This window comes from Calcarisporiella thermophila (genome assembly GCF_041956535.1).
Source record: "Calcarisporiella thermophila strain CBS 279.70 unplaced genomic scaffold VTP21scaffold_9, whole genome shotgun sequence".
Lineage (NCBI taxonomy): Eukaryota > Fungi > Calcarisporiellomycota > Calcarisporiellomycetes > Calcarisporiellales > Calcarisporiellaceae > Calcarisporiella > Calcarisporiella thermophila.
In genome coordinates this window covers 273,402-289,936 of record NW_027192199.1, presented here as the reverse complement: position 1 = coordinate 289,936, position 16,535 = coordinate 273,402, and the positions used below count along the sequence as shown (strand labels likewise).

Here is a 16,535-nt window from a genome sequence, read left to right as displayed (position 1 = left end):
AGTTCACCTCTGATAGCCTCCTCGATGTCCATTTTGGCACGGAGGAAAATACTATCGAGTCACTTGTGACTGTCAAGGTGACTTGCCCGTACCAAAAACCAATTTTCTCATAACAAAAATGTTACAGGCAAAGGGAGATTTCGTGGAGAGCTGTGCGGATTCCTTAATAATAAAAATAAGAGATTGGTGTTTTAATAAAAGACTAATAATAAAACTAATTATAATAATAATAATAATAATAATATAATGAAATAATAGCTTATCCTCACCTTAATAATAAAAATAAGAGATTGGTGAGGAACAGTAAAACAAAATAGAGGGGTTTAAATAGAATTAAGAGATAAAGGAAATAGCTCAACTGGTGTTCAAGGATAAATAAAGCTAAACCAACAAAATAGCAATCAACCTCAACAAAGTAACCATGAGGGAGCATAAGAGTAACCACGAGGGGTCGGCAACGTAGCGGTAAACAATTCTATTGGCTGCTCCACTTTAAAGATATCGCGCTTCCTGAATGCCTATGTGACTGCCTCTGTGACTTCCCCGTACAAAAACCAATTATCTCGTAACAAAAAACAAGTGGAAAGGGCGCTTGGTGTAGTGGTATCACATTCGCTTTGCAATCTAGCAAAATTGCGAAAGGCCATGGGTTCAATCCCCATAGCGTCCAAAATTTTTTTATTTTAACATTGAAAATTTTCTTTAGAAAGGGTTGTAAAATAGACACTTTTCTTAAAAATACATCAAAATCTATAGCTATGTGTATATTAGGGAATTTTTGAGTTTTTATAAAAGAACTTAAAATATATTATAAATAAAACAACGAGTTTAAGGAGTTCAAGTTGATGTGAAAACAATGGTTATATAATCTCTGTAACCTAAACACTTTCCCAAAAGAACACTGGAAAATTTCAAGGCATTTTAAAAAAATCGATCTATCATTCAAAGAATAAGAGAAGGAGAAGTAAAATAAAATAAAGTCAATAGATAATCGAAAATGAAATGAGAATTGGGAAATCTCTTCTACATAATTTAGAACATGCCAACTACATCCGAGATGGCGTCTGTGTTCCATGTCATATTATCCAGGTGAAGGAGGGTTTGGTGAAGGATCTGAAGTTATTGTAGCTCCCATTTTTATGCCATTCTGAATCTCTTCAGCTGCATCGCCAGGGGCATTTACATTGTTTGAAGAATATTCGGGTTGAGATGTGGCCCCTTCAAAATCTCCAAACTCGTCCCCATCGTTTTCACCCACATTGGCTGGTGTGTCCACCACGAATTCTGCTTGTTCGAACTTACCAAATTCATCTGCATCTTCATCCTCGTGTTCGTTCCCTGGATCTGACTTTTGTAGCGAAGCAGGCTCAATAGGCCCACCCCAGATTTCGTCCAGTTCAGCAATATCCATCGTGGATGATTTGCTCACAGCGCCAAAATTAGAGACGGGTTCGTCACTTGAAGCAAATTCTAAGTGAGAAGATTCTGTGGACGACATATTGAACTTGGGCGAGGAGTGCACAGGATTACCCCAGTCATCGTCAAAGCCGGAGGTTCGAGGTATAGTGTTGACACCTGGAAGTTGGAGCGTTTCGTCTTCATCTCCCTCATCACTCTTTGTCTCATCTTCATCTTCATCGTCAAGCTCGAGCGATTGTCGCTCGCCAAATGGATTGGTCTCTGTTGCTTGTGAGAATGGTTTTCGCATATTGAAATCCTCCCAATTAAAATCACTATAGATGATTAAGTGAATACTAGCTATGTTAAAAAAAGCTTTAATAGAATGCAAACCTCATCCATTCAATCTCTTCTTCATCTTCGTCTTCTACTGAGCTAAATCTTGCATCCAATACACTTGACGACGGGTGTGACACGTATTGTGAAATCTAGAATAAACATGGGAAGGTGATTAGCATAAACTCACTATATACGCTTATGAGTATAATGCTATGCTTTCTCACCTTTTCGCCACCCGATGCTTCACCGCCAAACTCCTCACCAACGCCCAAACTTAGGCTGTCATGAGCGGGTCGTATTCCTCCAAGTGGCAGCTGATTTCGTTCTTTCGTTTCGGCCAGTGTATGTTGGATATAATTCTGCCACTCTGGGTCCTCGAGATAGGCCTGAATGTCTTTACCGAGCTCAGAATAGCGAGCCTCGGATATCTTCACCAGTTCCTCAGAAATATAAGTTAGATGTCCCATATAGCCTAAACGTACTCCTTTGGTTTGGGAGCTATAGGAGAGGGTTTAGTATAGTTCCCATATAATGAATGCCTATCATTACATACGTTTCTTGATCATTTTGTGCTTGTGCTTGGATTATACGTTTTGTAAACTGTGCATCCGTGAACGCCTTCAGGGAGAATAAAATAATTAAGTGGCATATATATCCAATAGAACCAATGCATCTACTTACCGAGAAAATCAGTTCCCTACTGTGTTTATCCTCAATTTTTCCATTAAACACTTGATGTACAATATCATAAACCACATAGTGCAGAAAGTTGTTCCATGGATAGTTAAAGAATAAATCCTGCATTATAATCGTAATAAAGAAAGAGTATATTAAGTATGATATGGGGAAATATGTGTATGATTACAGACAGCTATATACATACCAAGCATGTCGGAAGAACTTTGCACTCAACAAATTTTGATTTCAACAAATCACCTACGGAGAACTCAAGTCTCTCATTTGCGGAATACGGCTGCTTTTCATCATCACCTGGTAAATCACTCGTTGGTTTTTCTGTTAGAGTTGGAGCAATATCCATCAAGCCTGATTTTTTCCCATCATTAGTAGTCTCAACTTCTGCATTCTCTCCCGATTCTGGTTGCACGGCCATCTCTTTCTTCTCTTCAAGAATATTCTCTGGGATTTCCTCTCCTTCTTTATGTTTTGTAATTTCTCCGTTGTCGGGCACATCAACTGGAGCTTCTTCCATAGCATTGGTAGTCCTGTCGGAGCTTGTATTTTCGGCCGGCTTAATGAATAACTCACTCTCCTCTCTCATATGAACACGTTGTATTTCTTCAGGATCCGATCTCGTCATTTCAGCCTGGTCGTCTACTAGTGCTGGTTTCGAATTTACCACCGTCATATTTGAGCAATGAAGTAATTCGGCAAAGAGCTCGCATATTTTTAGGCGTTCAAATCCTAGTGGTATCATCTCACCAACTGTAAGCTTGATTGACCCGTTCTGCAATAATAAAAAGTTTATGAATAGTATTGAATTGCTAACAAATACTAGTACCACTTACAATTGATTTTGGGTTGACTAGTAATTTTTGGAAATCCCCTATGTGTGTGGCAAATACACGTAACATATCACTTAGATCTACGGTGCCCATCCGGCTGTGTTCTAGGTGTCCAGAGATTTCGGGATGAGCCTCGCCTTCGAAATCGCTAAAAAATCAGAAAACTTTGTTAAGTATCAAAATATGTTCCCAGTTAATATCTCCATATGTATTACGCATTGTTGTGGCGAATAAGGTCAATGAAGATAGGAACAGCATTAATTAGCGTCGAAGTTGAATACGGGGCTTCTGGGTCTAGCATGTAGTGTACAAGTCTCGAAGCTGATGCAGTGCTATTATCAACAGAATATCCATAATTAAATCCCGAAAGAAACCTTGAAAATTTCAAGAGTATCAGTATTACCTGATGAATTCTGCGATAAGAGCATTTGGTCCGATTGAAGGCGCCTCAGGATTGCCAGTCTGTGAGATTTTGATAATCTCGAGCAGGACTTGTTGTGCTGTGGAGTGAATCTGTACGAAACAAAATAACATCAAGTTATTCCAAGGCCTCAAAGCAATACTTTACTAAATACAACTTACTTCAGGATCAAGATAAGGATCAAGCTTAGAAATAAGTTTAGACATCAATCCTTGAGAGCATAACCACTACATCAAGAGTATACATAGTTAGAGTCCTAGTTGAGAAAGGAAAGCGAGTTGTAATACCTCTACGACACCAGCACCCTCCGGGAGTTCCTCCAATCGAAGAATGGTCACCAGCATATCCACCATTGCAGAGACTTCTAGGTGCGATAAAATTTTATCCAGGGAGTTTTCTTGCGATTTAATAAAGTCCAGCATCTGCAAATCCAAAATCATTTGACGACCAAATCACAGAAACCCAACAAGCATTATAACGATTACCTCTCCAGTTTTTTTGGATAACATAACTGATATAACACGATTAAAATAAGAGCTTTGTAGTGAATTCAATGGCGAAGGCCTGTCTAGAAATTTCCAAAACTCAATGAGAAGATCCTTATTCTCCAACAATGCATCGAGGATGGGAGTAAGTTCGCAGGCAAATATTTCACATGCAATGTAGGGATATCTGTAATATTATGAGGAATTAAAGATGGCCAACTCTCGAAACTGCTGGTTGGAGATAGATTACTTAAACCGCTGTCGATCTTCAAGGTCATCGTTGATAATGTAATCCAGTAATCTCGACAATATAGCTGGATCACGAATACTAGATAATATATAGTAGAATATTAAGCGATTGGTAATAAAATTGCCACGAAATAGATCACTCAATTTTTTAACATAAATTCATAGCTCATCATCATTCGTAGAAGCACGGATAAGATGACATGTCACTTCATATACTTACTATTCGATTAACTTAGCGTTATGTGTTTTGCACTCTTGCAGCAGATCGTCTTCATCCATTAACTCCTCAAGGGTGACATCCTCCTTGTCCAGCAAAGTGTCAACCGCAGAAGGACTGTGGAAACCAAACCGCCAGAACATTGGGAGTTTGGATAGCTTCAAGTCTTAAAAAAAGAAAAACTAAGAGGATGCTAGCGATAATGCTACTAGAACAACGGATGATGACGCGTTGGCTGGACAAATCGTTTTATTCTCAGTATTTCGGTAAAGGACGAGGATTAATCTTAGCTCTGTACTACTTTGCGGAATAGTTTGAAAATCAGAATTTGCGTCATAGAAAAGAGGCCAATATCATGCTATTTGTACTGCTTATTTTCCTCTAACCAATTTTATTAGCGACTTGAATGACTTGGGCCCATGCGACGAATTATACACTACTCTAAGGCAGCTTCAAAATAATCTGTGTGGACAAAAAATGTCCAAAGAGATGATCTTTCTTTCCAATAGGATGCCTTGCAGATGACTGCGTATTTAAAGCGGGCGGTTAGTATATAGGAAGTATATCCATCTTTATTATTAAATTATTGTATTATATTACTCAGGGCAGTCATACATAATAGTCGTACAAATGATGGCACATATATATTAAGGCTGCTTCTTACTTTTAATACTTATTAACGATAAAAATATGAAATATAGAAATCGAATATATATTTTAGTTGGCCGGAGCCTGAGCCGCCGGAGCCTGAGCCGCCTGAGCCTGGGCATCAGCAGATCCGGCTGCTTGGACTTGACCGTCAGCAGATGCAGCGGAGGCATCGCCCGAACCCTGAGCACCATAGCCATAGTAGTAGGGATAGCGGTAGTAGCCATAGTAGTTGTAGTAGGGGTAGCGGTAGTAGTGGGGGTACAAGAGCCACCAGGTACGCTTCCTCAAAGCATGTTCAGTCGCATCGAGAGAGCGGGCAGCAACGTGGGCGGCCTGTTCACCTTGAGCGGAGGCATCAGTAGGCTGTTCTTGCGCAGTAGGTTGTTCTGGCTGGGCTTGCGGCGCGATCTGCTCGGCCTGCTGTGCTTCGGGCGCAACTTGCTGGGCCTGCTGTCCCTGAGCGCTGGCATCAGCGGAGCCTTGAGCAGAAGCACCTTTAGCACCATAACCGTAATAGTAGTAGGGATAGTTGTAGTAGTAGGGATAGTAGTAGTAACGATAGTAATAGGGATACAAAAGCCACCAGGTACGTTTGTGCAAGGAGTGGGCCTTCACATCAGCGAGCTCAATCTCGCTGGGATCGCGCTTATCGAAGGTTGGGAGGGCCGTGGTAAAGGCAAAGAGAGTAAGGAAAATACAGAAAAGAGCGAAATACTTCATTTTTAACAATGCTAGTTGGAAATATAGATAGAGTAGTGTAAACTTTGTATTTCAAATGAATGTGTGATTTAATTTGGTCGAAAAGAGAAGAGAATCTGGGCTTTATATAAGCTCTCTTTTACGGCGCAGCAGTTTCTCTTCGGCACGTCCTCCTGAATTTGCCCACTACTATATTAGAAAAATTACACTTATCATGTAGGTGGTCCGTGTTCGGAAGTATTCAGTTCGAATAAAGGACGATGGCCATTAGAGCGTTTCCACCGCATCCCTTGCGTGTAGCTCACAGTCCAACTGACCCGAGTACGCCAAACTTCACCGAGTGAAAGATCTAAGCGACCTCAGGACCCAAGGCCCTTTCCTGATGTTGAAATGACAAAAATGCGCGCAATATTTGGTCACTTGTCTTCATAGAATTCTGGTGGGTGCGAGTAGACGCGCTCAAGAGAACAAAGAATTAACGCACATCATGGCATTGATTTTATCGCCAGAATAGACTTGTGGTTGGGATCGTCCAGATGCCTCGTTGTTTTTACTAGAACAACGGGACCTGGATCAAGCATGTGTGCTTGCAGAAGTCTTTGGTTTGTTTTTTTGTACTACCGTTTTGATACTCTTCGCCTTTCGTTGCTCACGGTCCAGCAGATTTCAGAGCGCCCTTGAGGTGCAGTGAATCAGTGAGCGCCGATAATCGCAGGGTGCCCCTATTTGCTTCTAACTAGAAAGAATCTGCACATGCAGAACACCGGTGAAGCTTGAGGTGAATACGAATCCGATTTGAAGAGATGCCAAATGCAGAAACTGGTAGTTTGCTTAGAATGGTCCGAGGGTGAGATGCACTCTGTCGCTGCTAAAAATGCCCCCAAAACCAAGGGCGTAGCTTTTGCCGTCCTGGTAATGCGTAAAGGTCTCGTAATGGGAGATTCATCAACGTTTTCAGGTTGTAATTACACAAAATAAGCACCATTTCGTGATACTTCTATTGCCACTTCGCAATTTTCTCACCATCGTTGAATGTTTCACGTGCGCTTTTTGCAAACATGCTCTTCGCTCTCTTCAGGTCCATCGGATTTCATATAAAACCGGTTTTACATTACTGTACTTTATTACTATATCACGCTTCTCTTTTTTGGTAGTCACTCCCGAGGTACATATATGGCAAATTTTATCCTCTAAGGAAAAAAGTGTCAGGTCATACGACAAACAATTTTCCGCAAAGCAGAAATAACCGCAGAGAACTTTTGGTTATATCTCTACTAGAATTGTTAAATCAATATACTACACTAGTAATGTATAGCAGAAGCGAGAATCCTGGAGAGACTTGAACCAATATACAAATCGACACTCATAGTATTCCTAGGATATAGTATGTTCCGTGAAAAGCTGGGGGGAGTGGAAAGCTTACTGCTACTTATAAAAATGCTCAATCAAAAAAACGAGCCTATATAAAATTGCTTTTGCGCACTTCATAAAATTAACAATACAATGTTATGATGAAAAGTTACCCACGAGTTGGTCCTGAAAAAAGGAAACAAATGTGCTGACGCCCGAAGCACCTATGTATACACAATCTCGCTTTTTCTCATTTAAAAAGCAATCCCGGGATTAAGACTATGCGTTTAGACACTTTTTCTCACAAGTGTTGAAATGAAATCGATCATTCTGATAGGAGCTATCAGAAATATCCGAGGCTATCCTTAGAATACATAGCTGGTGGCTTATAACATCGAATTCAGAAAAACGTCGGACAATAGAAGAAGGTAAACACGATCGTCCTTAATCGTGTAATCTTTATAATCACGCGTAATGATATGAGACGCTCACAGCATTCACACGAAATTTTAAGCTTCACACAGTCCATGCAGACCAACGCGCCAAGTATGCGGACATGGTCCAACCTTTTCACTGCACTCCAATACTATGTAGATCATCTTCAACCAACCACCCTTCCTCCCGGATCTACGCTTCCAACCATATCCCCGGAAGATGTCAATGTCTTAATTACTTATCTTAAACAGCTCAAGGATGCAGTAACCGAAAACCCCTCTCTGCGTACAACATTACACGAAAACCGCGAATATAATGCCATTTTCAACCTTTTTCGCCTTTTGACTTGCGCGGTGCCTGTCGAACTCAAGGCCTCAATTCTAGATGCGATTGCTGCTTTCTGCCGGCCCGATGGTGGAGTTGGGAATGATATTTCTCGTAGTGTGTGGGATTTATTGGAACAATCGCAGATTGTACATACTACCCGATGGGATGCTGAAGGTGGTATCTGTTTCGAGCTTGAAGAAATAGAGTCTGCAAAAGAAACGTATCCCGAGACGCTATCTTTTGTACAGCTGTTAAACGCACTTATACATACACCACATAAAAAGGTAGCATTGCTAGCGGGCCTAGGAGTTGTATCACCCTCCATACCCGAGAATTTGGGCGCTGGAACAAGAATTCCCGGTATTACTCCTTACATTAACTTTGTCCTTGATCATGTGCTCGCAAAGGCAGCGAGTAGGGGATATTCGGACCCCGCGGAACGTTGGAAAATTAGTGAGGCGTCTCTAAAACTGGTCGAAAAGAGTCTCATCACATTCGATTTGAGCGGAATGATGATCGAAGGTGTAATGGCCGAGGCCGTTGGGTTGTCAGCACTACGAATGGATCAACAACAGCAACACCAGACACAGAAGACAACAGTCGGTCAATTCGGAGTAACAGCCCTCTCCCATACTGAGGCGCTGGTGCTCCATCCCGGGTTTGAGATTATGAAGCGTTTGCTGGTGGGCCAGAACGTATTTGAGGAAATCTGCCGCATTATCACGCACGGGGTGGACAAAGTGAACGAGAACTCGCCCCCAGAATTGATCAAATCCATCTTGCGATGTCTTCGCATCCTATGGCGTACTCTTCAGATACAAAACATATTCTTGGACGTACTTGTACCGGGTATTATTGAAGGCCCTCTTAACACTCAGGTCGTTTTACCACCATCGCTAGGCCCAATAGAGCGACTCCTTATCTACCGCCAGGACATTGTTGTACACATTGCCCGGTTAGTGGGATGTCGAGTTAACGATGAAATATGCCTGCTGTCGGTCAAGATTTTGCAAGCGCTAGCTGATTCAACCAGCTTTGTCGGAACATCCAAATTTGGTAACGATCGTTTTGACAGACTCACAGCGCTTCTTGAATCATCCGAATACAGTATTGCGATACTCCATGGATTCATGCAACGGCTTGAAGTCGGCTACGGGACGGAATCAAAAGCAGACGATAGTACAGAAGTGCCTCTCATTTTGGAGGGCGTACAAGAAGAAACCGAGGAGCCCGGTCTAACGAATACTCTGCGGTTAGCGATATTGGGGCTTCTGTTACGTAATCTTGAAGGAGATAAAGTACCGCCAACTGTGTCCCATTATCTGCTGGGCTACGATCTGCGCTCCATGACGAAGACGGAAATTGAGGACCCTACGGTTGCGGGCGGGAATCTCTCTTGCCTTCACGTCATCTTGGATTTACTACGTGCTGGGACAGACCCGGAGGCTGAAACAGAAGCAGAGGGGTCTGGAGAAGGTTGGGTTGTGCCGCTGTGGATCGAGCATCCCGTGCTTGCAGAGCGTTGTTATCAGTTGATGTATCGGCTCTGCTGTGATGAGCATACCTCCTCGCCCACTATGCGTTATCTCCGCACTCGCGAGGATTATTTCTATCGTCAAATGAAAATGATCCCTGCACGGCTTCTTCCCCACTCAGATTACGCTAACGGCGAGATAGTTGGTTATGATGGCACACGTTATTCTGCCGAGTACAATGCGGTGCTTTCGCAGCTGCACCAGCGTGCATGGATCCTTAAGAACCTGGCGCTTGAGCTCCATATCACCACCTCCGCTGGTCAACGGTCCCGAACCCAGAGACTTCTCGATCTCTTGTTCAGTAGTATTTTCGAAGGGGACGAGGATATCATGGTGGCCGATGTCATTGTCGGTGGAAATGGAAACCGTTTTGAGCAGCCATTAATGAAACTGCTTGAGCTACTGGACTCGCTCGACTTTGTGTGGCACGATGAATTTGCACTCGAGGAATTCCAGCCTTATCATTTCCAGAAGCTCAATTTCGATGCGTGCTTACGAATGAATGAGCGTGGTTGCTCCGTCTATGACTTACGGGCGATTTATGCACTTCTCCGCACCGCGCAGCATCAATTGGAGCGACAAGGAAATGTTGGCGTTAATCGAGCGGGAGTAAAACAGGAGATGCGGGCCGTGTTGATGCATTTCGTTGCGGAAAACCGGCAGCGTGAGCTCTACCACGCGAAGCTGCATTGCTTACGCGCGTGGAAGCAAGTGGTCTCCATTGCTTTCAGTGAGTGCTTCGAGCTACTGCCACCGGAGCGTGAGTCAATTATCTGTGATATTGTGGGTGCACTCCTACGACGCCTGGCGGAGACGGATAACACTAGCCAAATATCCGAGGAGTTGAGTCAGGTACTCTCTTGGCTGGTGTACAAGCTCAGAGAGGACCAGGAGCGCCAATCTGTTCAAAATGCGGGTGAGGACATTCCTAACGACCGGCTCCAGTTAATCTTTCGCGGGATTGTGGAAGGCATCCAACGCCCTCATACGACCATTGCAACCCGTGGGAACCTATATGTTGCAATGTTGAATTATTTACGCTATACAGGTGGATATGATGATAGCGCCCTGGCCAATGCAGAAGAGAAAACATCATTTGGAAAGGATGAGCGCGCAGGGATCGAAGCCGCAAACGTTTCGGTGATCAATGGAGCTGGAGAACGATTTTTAGAGGTCATTTGTCGTGATGCATCCGATGGTAGTGATGCATGGCGCACAACAGCATTTATTGCGCTAGATGCTTTATGCTTGTTGTTGCATCGGGAAAAAGTGAATCGTATCGTCACATATATGGTGCGACGTAATTTTCTCAAGCACTTTATCGAAATGATAAAACGAGACGACACGGCCCTTGAGGGGGTTCTCAAAGAATATCCTGGTAATGAGACATTGCTATTCTGGCGATTATTCCAATTTTATGCTAAAAATTTTTTGTTTGGCAAAAGAAATGATGAGCTCTCTCTACGTCTATCGGGCGGAAATGTCCCTGTTTTTACGAATCGCACAGCGCAAAGATGGAGCAGAAAAACTGCTAAGCAGTGGATTCATAGAGGTGTTGACTGAATGTCAATTCTTAGATCAGAGGCCGGAGATAGACGTTAGCGACACCGGTATGTAGATTTGATCCTACCCTGTCCCTAAGCAAAACTAAGATCATTTCTGTAGGCTTTGATACTTTTATACCAACTTCAGTTGAGAGATATCACGATTTGTTTGAGCCACCATTGCAAGTTCTGGTTGCACTACTTTCGACCATGGGAAGGGGCAATTCCGCAGCCGTGAATCGGGTGAGATTATCTTCCAGTCTGTTTCTGGCTGAAATTGTTACAAGATCCTAACACGTACAAACCATAATAGGTAGTTAATTGGGTTGGCCATCACCAGGAGGTTCTTTCAGCAATCCTCCGTGACAAACCTTCGGTAGTTACACTTGCACAGCTGCGAGAGATACGCCTCATCACCGCTCTCTTCTACTTCCTCAGTGGACGGCCAGACCTATTCACTCGCAAAACTGCGGGTGGCTTGGGTGTGTTTTTCACCCTTCTCACCAACTTGACGCGCTTCTTTGAGCCGGACCAATGGTCGGCAAATCTGTCCCCTATCAACGCAGAAGAGCGCGCCCGCTCACAGACAACCGCAAAATACCTCGGGCGCTCACTGAACAAATCTCTGTTTAGGCAAGACGCTGACATCATTGTAAGAGATATTTGTAAAAATCTACTTGGATTCTTTCAAGTAATGACCGACGCTGGTGTTGATCGATGTAAGTTCTTTTAGTGAGAGGGAGCATTAGAGAAACAAATGTTTAAATTTTTTTTCTGCCATCTAGCTCTGCCTGAGTTCAAGCCAATATTCTCCTACTCTCTTGCTGCTGCTCACGAGAAAGATATTTTCTCTCTTTCACAACCAGGTGCTTTTAATTCTTCATATGGATACCACACTTCTTTACTTACATTATATTCTGACGCGACACATTAGCATCTATTTCTGGAGTCTCTCTTGGTACATTGGTGGTATTTTTGCGCAACACCACTGACGAGCTCATCACTCAGATAAACGAACACAACGAATTAACTTTTAAACAAGACAATATCGGTGCGATGTCTCTAGAAGAAGTAAATGAGGTGAGTAGAGCACACTTTTTATGCTTTGATCCCTTTCAAACATTTGGACCTAACGGTTTTATTAGATTGTGTCTGTAATTGAGGACGGGTTTGTAGATGAATTAACAACCATGCAGCGTAAACATCTTGCGCTAAAGATATTAAAGCGGTCCATTCCTGGAAAGGCTCGAGAAATATTATCCACCCTTCGTATGTGCCACTTAATAGAACAAGGACTTTTGGACTATTGACTAAATCCTCACTCTATTTTTAATTTGGTTTCAACATGTAGACATCCTCGAAATGGCGTTGCTTCTTGTGTGGCGCCATCTTGACTATTATCTCACACGCTATCAGCCATCATCTTCGGACCGCCCTGACATTCGACTCGATACAAGCATGAGGGAACGTCGCACTGGTGGAATTGAGCCTAGTGCCTCCGACCTTGAAGTGTTACGGACAGAGTGCGGAGTATTGAAGCCCGTATTAACGAAAGTAGCGGGGCTAGAGCTGGTAACCTTTTGTTTTTCTATTATATTCGTAAAGAGATGGAGAAATCGAATTAATGGTCCGTTTTTTACAGACGAAGGAAATTGTTGGGCTGCAGCATCGATCACGCATGGTGTTTATTCAGATTTTAACGCAGCGCATCAAGGAGCTTTTCGAATATTAAAAGATATTTTCTTTATCCGATACAGTTCTGGTTTTATTGATAATAAAAAACGATCATATTTTCTTCTTTCTATTCGCGATCATCCACTATAAGGAAGAAAAACCTTATTTATATAGCATCCACAGTTACATTATGCCACAAGGGTTAGGGAGTGTTTTCAAGCTGATCATATTTGACATTTGGCCTGAGCTAATACAGCACTCTTAAGTACACATATTATATGTTCGTATTTCATGTATGTGTTAACAGTAGTCTATCGTAAGCCTTTACTATTTATTTACTTTTGCGATATCAGCCTATAATTTTTGCTTAATTAGCCTAATTAAAGCTACTATGCACTTTCTGCACCTTACTAAACAAATAAAATATGACCCGTCAATTTGAGAATATAAAAACCACGAGTCCAGCGATATAAATTTTAACACCTAAGGGGATCTAATAAACTACATTTTTTCTATAAGTTGGACATGGATTTTGCTACAATTGAATGAAAACTATATTTCTTCATTTTTTTTATTTTCATGAATGCAGTATTCAACCGCACCAAGCCCTTCGAATATAAAAGAGGCTAGAATGTCAACCAGCATTTTGTGACGTAGGTCATTGGACGTTAAGTAACCTAACCTGTATTTTGTTGCGGGCAGTTTACAGCCCAATTGAACTTGCCTTGCAACTCCATCGACAGTGTTTCCTCCTCTTTAATCCATTCCTCATTTCTGTGTTTTTCGGTACCCCATTTGAAAGTTCATCATGGTAAGTAGATTGCGCATGCATCCATCCGTTGGATGCACTGTCGTGCCTATCGAATTCTTTTATACTTTTGGATATTGTCAAAATGGATTGGAGTATGGATGTGGATGCTGGAGGAATAAGGAACATACTATTCGAGGAAATCGCATTACGTTAGCAATGTTTGGAAGGAAAAGAGATCGTCCAATTATTGGATGCGGTGGTTGTACGATGGATATAATGACTCAATAGATGGAAGAATTATGACAATCAGCCTTTGATGATTGCATTTTTTTCGAGCCAATTTCTCGATCGTAAAACTAACATTGATCTTTTTATATTATAGACGAAGGGCACCCAAAGCTTTGGTAAGGTACGTATCATCGGGGCGATCCATTATTTTTCCATTGAATGGTACTAATTTTTTTAACGCTTAATAGAGACACACCAAGTCTCACACCCTGTGCATCCGCTGCGGTCGCCGTTCTTTCCACAAGCAAAAGAAGACGTGCGCTCAGTGCGGTTATCCTGCGGCCAAGCTTCGTCACTGTAAATATTACAACATTGTGTGCATTTTAACCCGGATGAGTCTAATTTGTTCTTCCCTATCTAGATGAGTGGGGCCAAAAGGCTAAGAGGAGAAAGACTACCGGTACTGGACGCATGCGCTACCTGCGAAATGTGAGCCGCCGGTTCAAGAACGGTTTCCGCGAGGGCACTCAGGCTGTTAAGAAGACAGCTGCTGCTTCGGCTTAAACTATTCGCAAGCGTTTTTGCAATTCTCGAGATTAAAAAGAATTTGTCCACTTTATTTTTGTGAATAAAGGCGAAAAAAAAAATTTGCAAAACGCGGTTAGAAAAGAGCGACTCGCTTGGCAAATCCTATTATAATTGAAAGTGTAATAACCGAAAGAAGGAGGCACTGAAAAGGAATGAAAGATAAATGAGACGGTATATGAAAAACAAGTGAATTAGTATTAAATGAAGTATTGGGTAAAACCTGATATTATTCCCCAAGAGACGTAAGTAAAAAAAAATCATATTATTTAGAACTAAATGCAAAGCCTTTCTTCTTCTTTTCGGGGGTTTGTGGGCGACCACTTTCGAGTCGCCGTTTTTTCTCCTCGAGATCGTATCGCTGTTTTTCAAGCGCCTCCTTCATTTCACGATGCCGTGCGTATAGTTCCTCTTCGCTTTGCTTCAGCTTAGCCTCCTTCTCTTGTACCTTCTGCTGGAACACTGTACGCATTTCCGACTCCATTTTCGTTAGCTTCTGGTCATGCAGACGACGTTCTTCTTCCATTTTGGCGAGGGGGTCGGCCACCTCTCGGAATACTCGGTCATCTTGTTGAATGCCCATGGCAGCGAGTTTTTCACTGCGGTAGGTTTCGTAGAGAATGTTGTGAGTGTTTTCCTAAAATAATGTTGCACTAAGTGAAGGGTGGAATAATTAACAGCAGTAAAAGTTCCTATTACCTTAAGCTCTTCCATATGAGTGCGGATAAGCATCTGTCTGAGCTTGACAAAATCGCAGTGCTCTTCATTATCAACTTCAATCATGCCCCACGGATACTGACGTCCGCGAACGCGTACTCCGTTCCCAAGGTCAATTTCTTTATTACTGCCCACAACAGCAAACGGGATCTTGGACTGTATTAAAAAATAGTTTATACAATCGAGATTAGATAAGCAATCAAGTTTGTTTGTTACCATTATTTCGCGATTTTCCACAATGGTTTCTTCGTCGTCATATTCATATACGGGTGCGCGGTAAATGTTTATATTATGATAGGCAATGTCGGCAAGGATCTTGTTCAAAAGCAAAAAAAAAATGAGCATATTCGAAACTGGTACATTGGAGTTAATCAACACACCCGCTCTTTAAATACTGCAATTTCTTCCTCTGTTAAAGTGTCACTCTTGGCGATTACGGGGATAAGATTAACACGATTATGAAGACGTCTCATAAATTCAATATCCAGAGGTTTCAAACTAGGTGTTTTGAAATTGAATGGAGTTAGAAAGTATGCCTTATAGACCTTGAGGCAGAGATAAAAAGAAAAAGGTGGAAAAACCTACGAGTGCCCAGTTGGAGCAATGAAGTATAGGCAGGCAGCAACACGATTGTCAACAATTTTATGGCGATTTACACGGTTCTCTTGTTCAAGATAGGAATCGTAGCGAGATTCAATGTTTTCAAGGATGGCTTTCCAACTAATTCAGAATAGTAATTAGAAATTGCATGAATGGCACCGTTCCGTGTTTAGGGAGGAGGGGGGTAATCAATAGTACCTGTCCTCATTGTTTACGAAATCTCCAAAGCCAGGTGTATCCACGACCGTTAATCGCAGTTTTACACCATTCTCTTCAATATCGGCTGAGATGCTCTGAATTTGCACTGTCTTGGGTATTTCTGCTGAGAGATCAACTTCACCCTTCGGCGGATAAAGATTTGCATTGAATAGAGTATTGACGAGTGTAGATTTTCCAAGCCCCGATTCACCAACTACCATCACCGTAAACTGAAAACCCTTCTTGACGGATTTCCTGTGTACCTGGTTGGGGAGATTCGCAAAGCCTACATAGCCCTGCAGTTTCTTGCGCAAGACCTTGATTCCAGACTAATGTACAACCAAGCAGTGTGAGCAAGCTAAGGGGAAAATGACATAAGATGCTAATCTCACCTTGCCATTAATCAATTTTTGCTCCTGTCCGGCAGGCATGAGGGCATCTTCCACTGAAAGGTAAAATAATAAAAACTACTGGCAAAGCTACAACGTGTAAGGTAAATTAATCTCACCGGCCATGACTTGATGATTAAATGAATTGTATATTGTCGCAAAGTGAACGAGAGAAAAGTAGGAAAACACCAATTATTCGGAAGCAGATGACACAATTCGC

At 42.2% G+C, this 16,535-nt stretch overlaps 6 protein-coding genes and 1 non-coding gene across 7 annotated transcripts; 3 read left to right on the top strand and 4 right to left on the bottom strand.

Moving 5' to 3' along the window:
• Positions 1–586: 586 nt before the first annotated feature.
• Positions 587–670, top strand: VTP21DRAFT_t135. The gene has a single exon. It is a non-coding gene; the product is annotated as a tRNA-Ala (tRNA).
• A 411-nt stretch (positions 671–1,081) lies between these two features.
• Positions 1,082–2,204, bottom strand: VTP21DRAFT_11475 (uncharacterized protein; the record flags this gene model as incomplete). The annotated part of the gene is made up of 3 exons (XM_069390923.1): positions 1,082–1,733; positions 1,792–1,886; positions 1,962–2,204. 3 exons carry the CDS (start codon positions 2,202–2,204, stop codon positions 1,082–1,084), a joined length of 990 nt encoding a protein of 329 aa, XP_069252106.1.
• A 404-nt stretch (positions 2,205–2,608) lies between these two features.
• On the bottom strand, positions 2,609–4,775 carry VTP21DRAFT_11474 (uncharacterized protein; the record flags this gene model as incomplete). Its single annotated transcript, XM_069390922.1, has 9 exons — positions 2,609–3,202; positions 3,264–3,408; positions 3,476–3,592; positions 3,664–3,773; positions 3,843–3,908; positions 3,969–4,103; positions 4,167–4,353; positions 4,417–4,494; positions 4,636–4,775. The coding sequence occupies 9 exons, from the start codon at positions 4,773–4,775 to the stop codon at positions 2,609–2,611; spliced, it is 1,572 nt and encodes a 523-aa protein (XP_069252105.1).
• Positions 4,776–5,349: 574 nt separating this feature from the next.
• On the bottom strand, positions 5,350–6,003 carry VTP21DRAFT_11473 (uncharacterized protein; the record flags this gene model as incomplete). Its single annotated transcript, XM_069390921.1, has 1 exon — positions 5,350–6,003. One exon carries the CDS (start codon positions 6,001–6,003, stop codon positions 5,350–5,352), a length of 654 nt encoding a protein of 217 aa, XP_069252104.1.
• A 1,808-nt stretch (positions 6,004–7,811) lies between these two features.
• Positions 7,812–12,905, top strand: VTP21DRAFT_11472 (uncharacterized protein; the record flags this gene model as incomplete). Its single annotated transcript, XM_069390920.1, has 9 exons — positions 7,812–11,007; positions 11,075–11,239; positions 11,295–11,416; positions 11,487–11,892; positions 11,959–12,039; positions 12,108–12,253; positions 12,319–12,442; positions 12,525–12,745; positions 12,816–12,905. 9 exons carry the CDS (start codon positions 7,812–7,814, stop codon positions 12,903–12,905), a joined length of 4,551 nt encoding a protein of 1,516 aa, XP_069252103.1.
• Positions 12,906–13,655: 750 nt separating this feature from the next.
• Positions 13,656–14,390, top strand: VTP21DRAFT_11471 (60S ribosomal protein eL37; the record flags this gene model as incomplete). Its single annotated transcript, XM_069390919.1, has 4 exons — positions 13,656–13,658; positions 13,981–14,007; positions 14,075–14,183; positions 14,248–14,390. The coding sequence occupies 4 exons, from the start codon at positions 13,656–13,658 to the stop codon at positions 14,388–14,390; spliced, it is 282 nt and encodes a 93-aa protein (XP_069252102.1).
• Positions 14,391–14,676: 286 nt separating this feature from the next.
• VTP21DRAFT_11470 (uncharacterized protein) lies at positions 14,677–16,441 on the bottom strand (the record flags this gene model as incomplete). The annotated part of the gene is made up of 8 exons (XM_069390918.1): positions 14,677–15,048; positions 15,111–15,284; positions 15,345–15,443; positions 15,509–15,626; positions 15,714–15,848; positions 15,927–16,255; positions 16,319–16,371; positions 16,435–16,441. The coding sequence occupies 8 exons, from the start codon at positions 16,439–16,441 to the stop codon at positions 14,677–14,679; spliced, it is 1,287 nt and encodes a 428-aa protein (XP_069252101.1).
• Between the last annotated feature and the right edge of the window lie 94 nt (positions 16,442–16,535).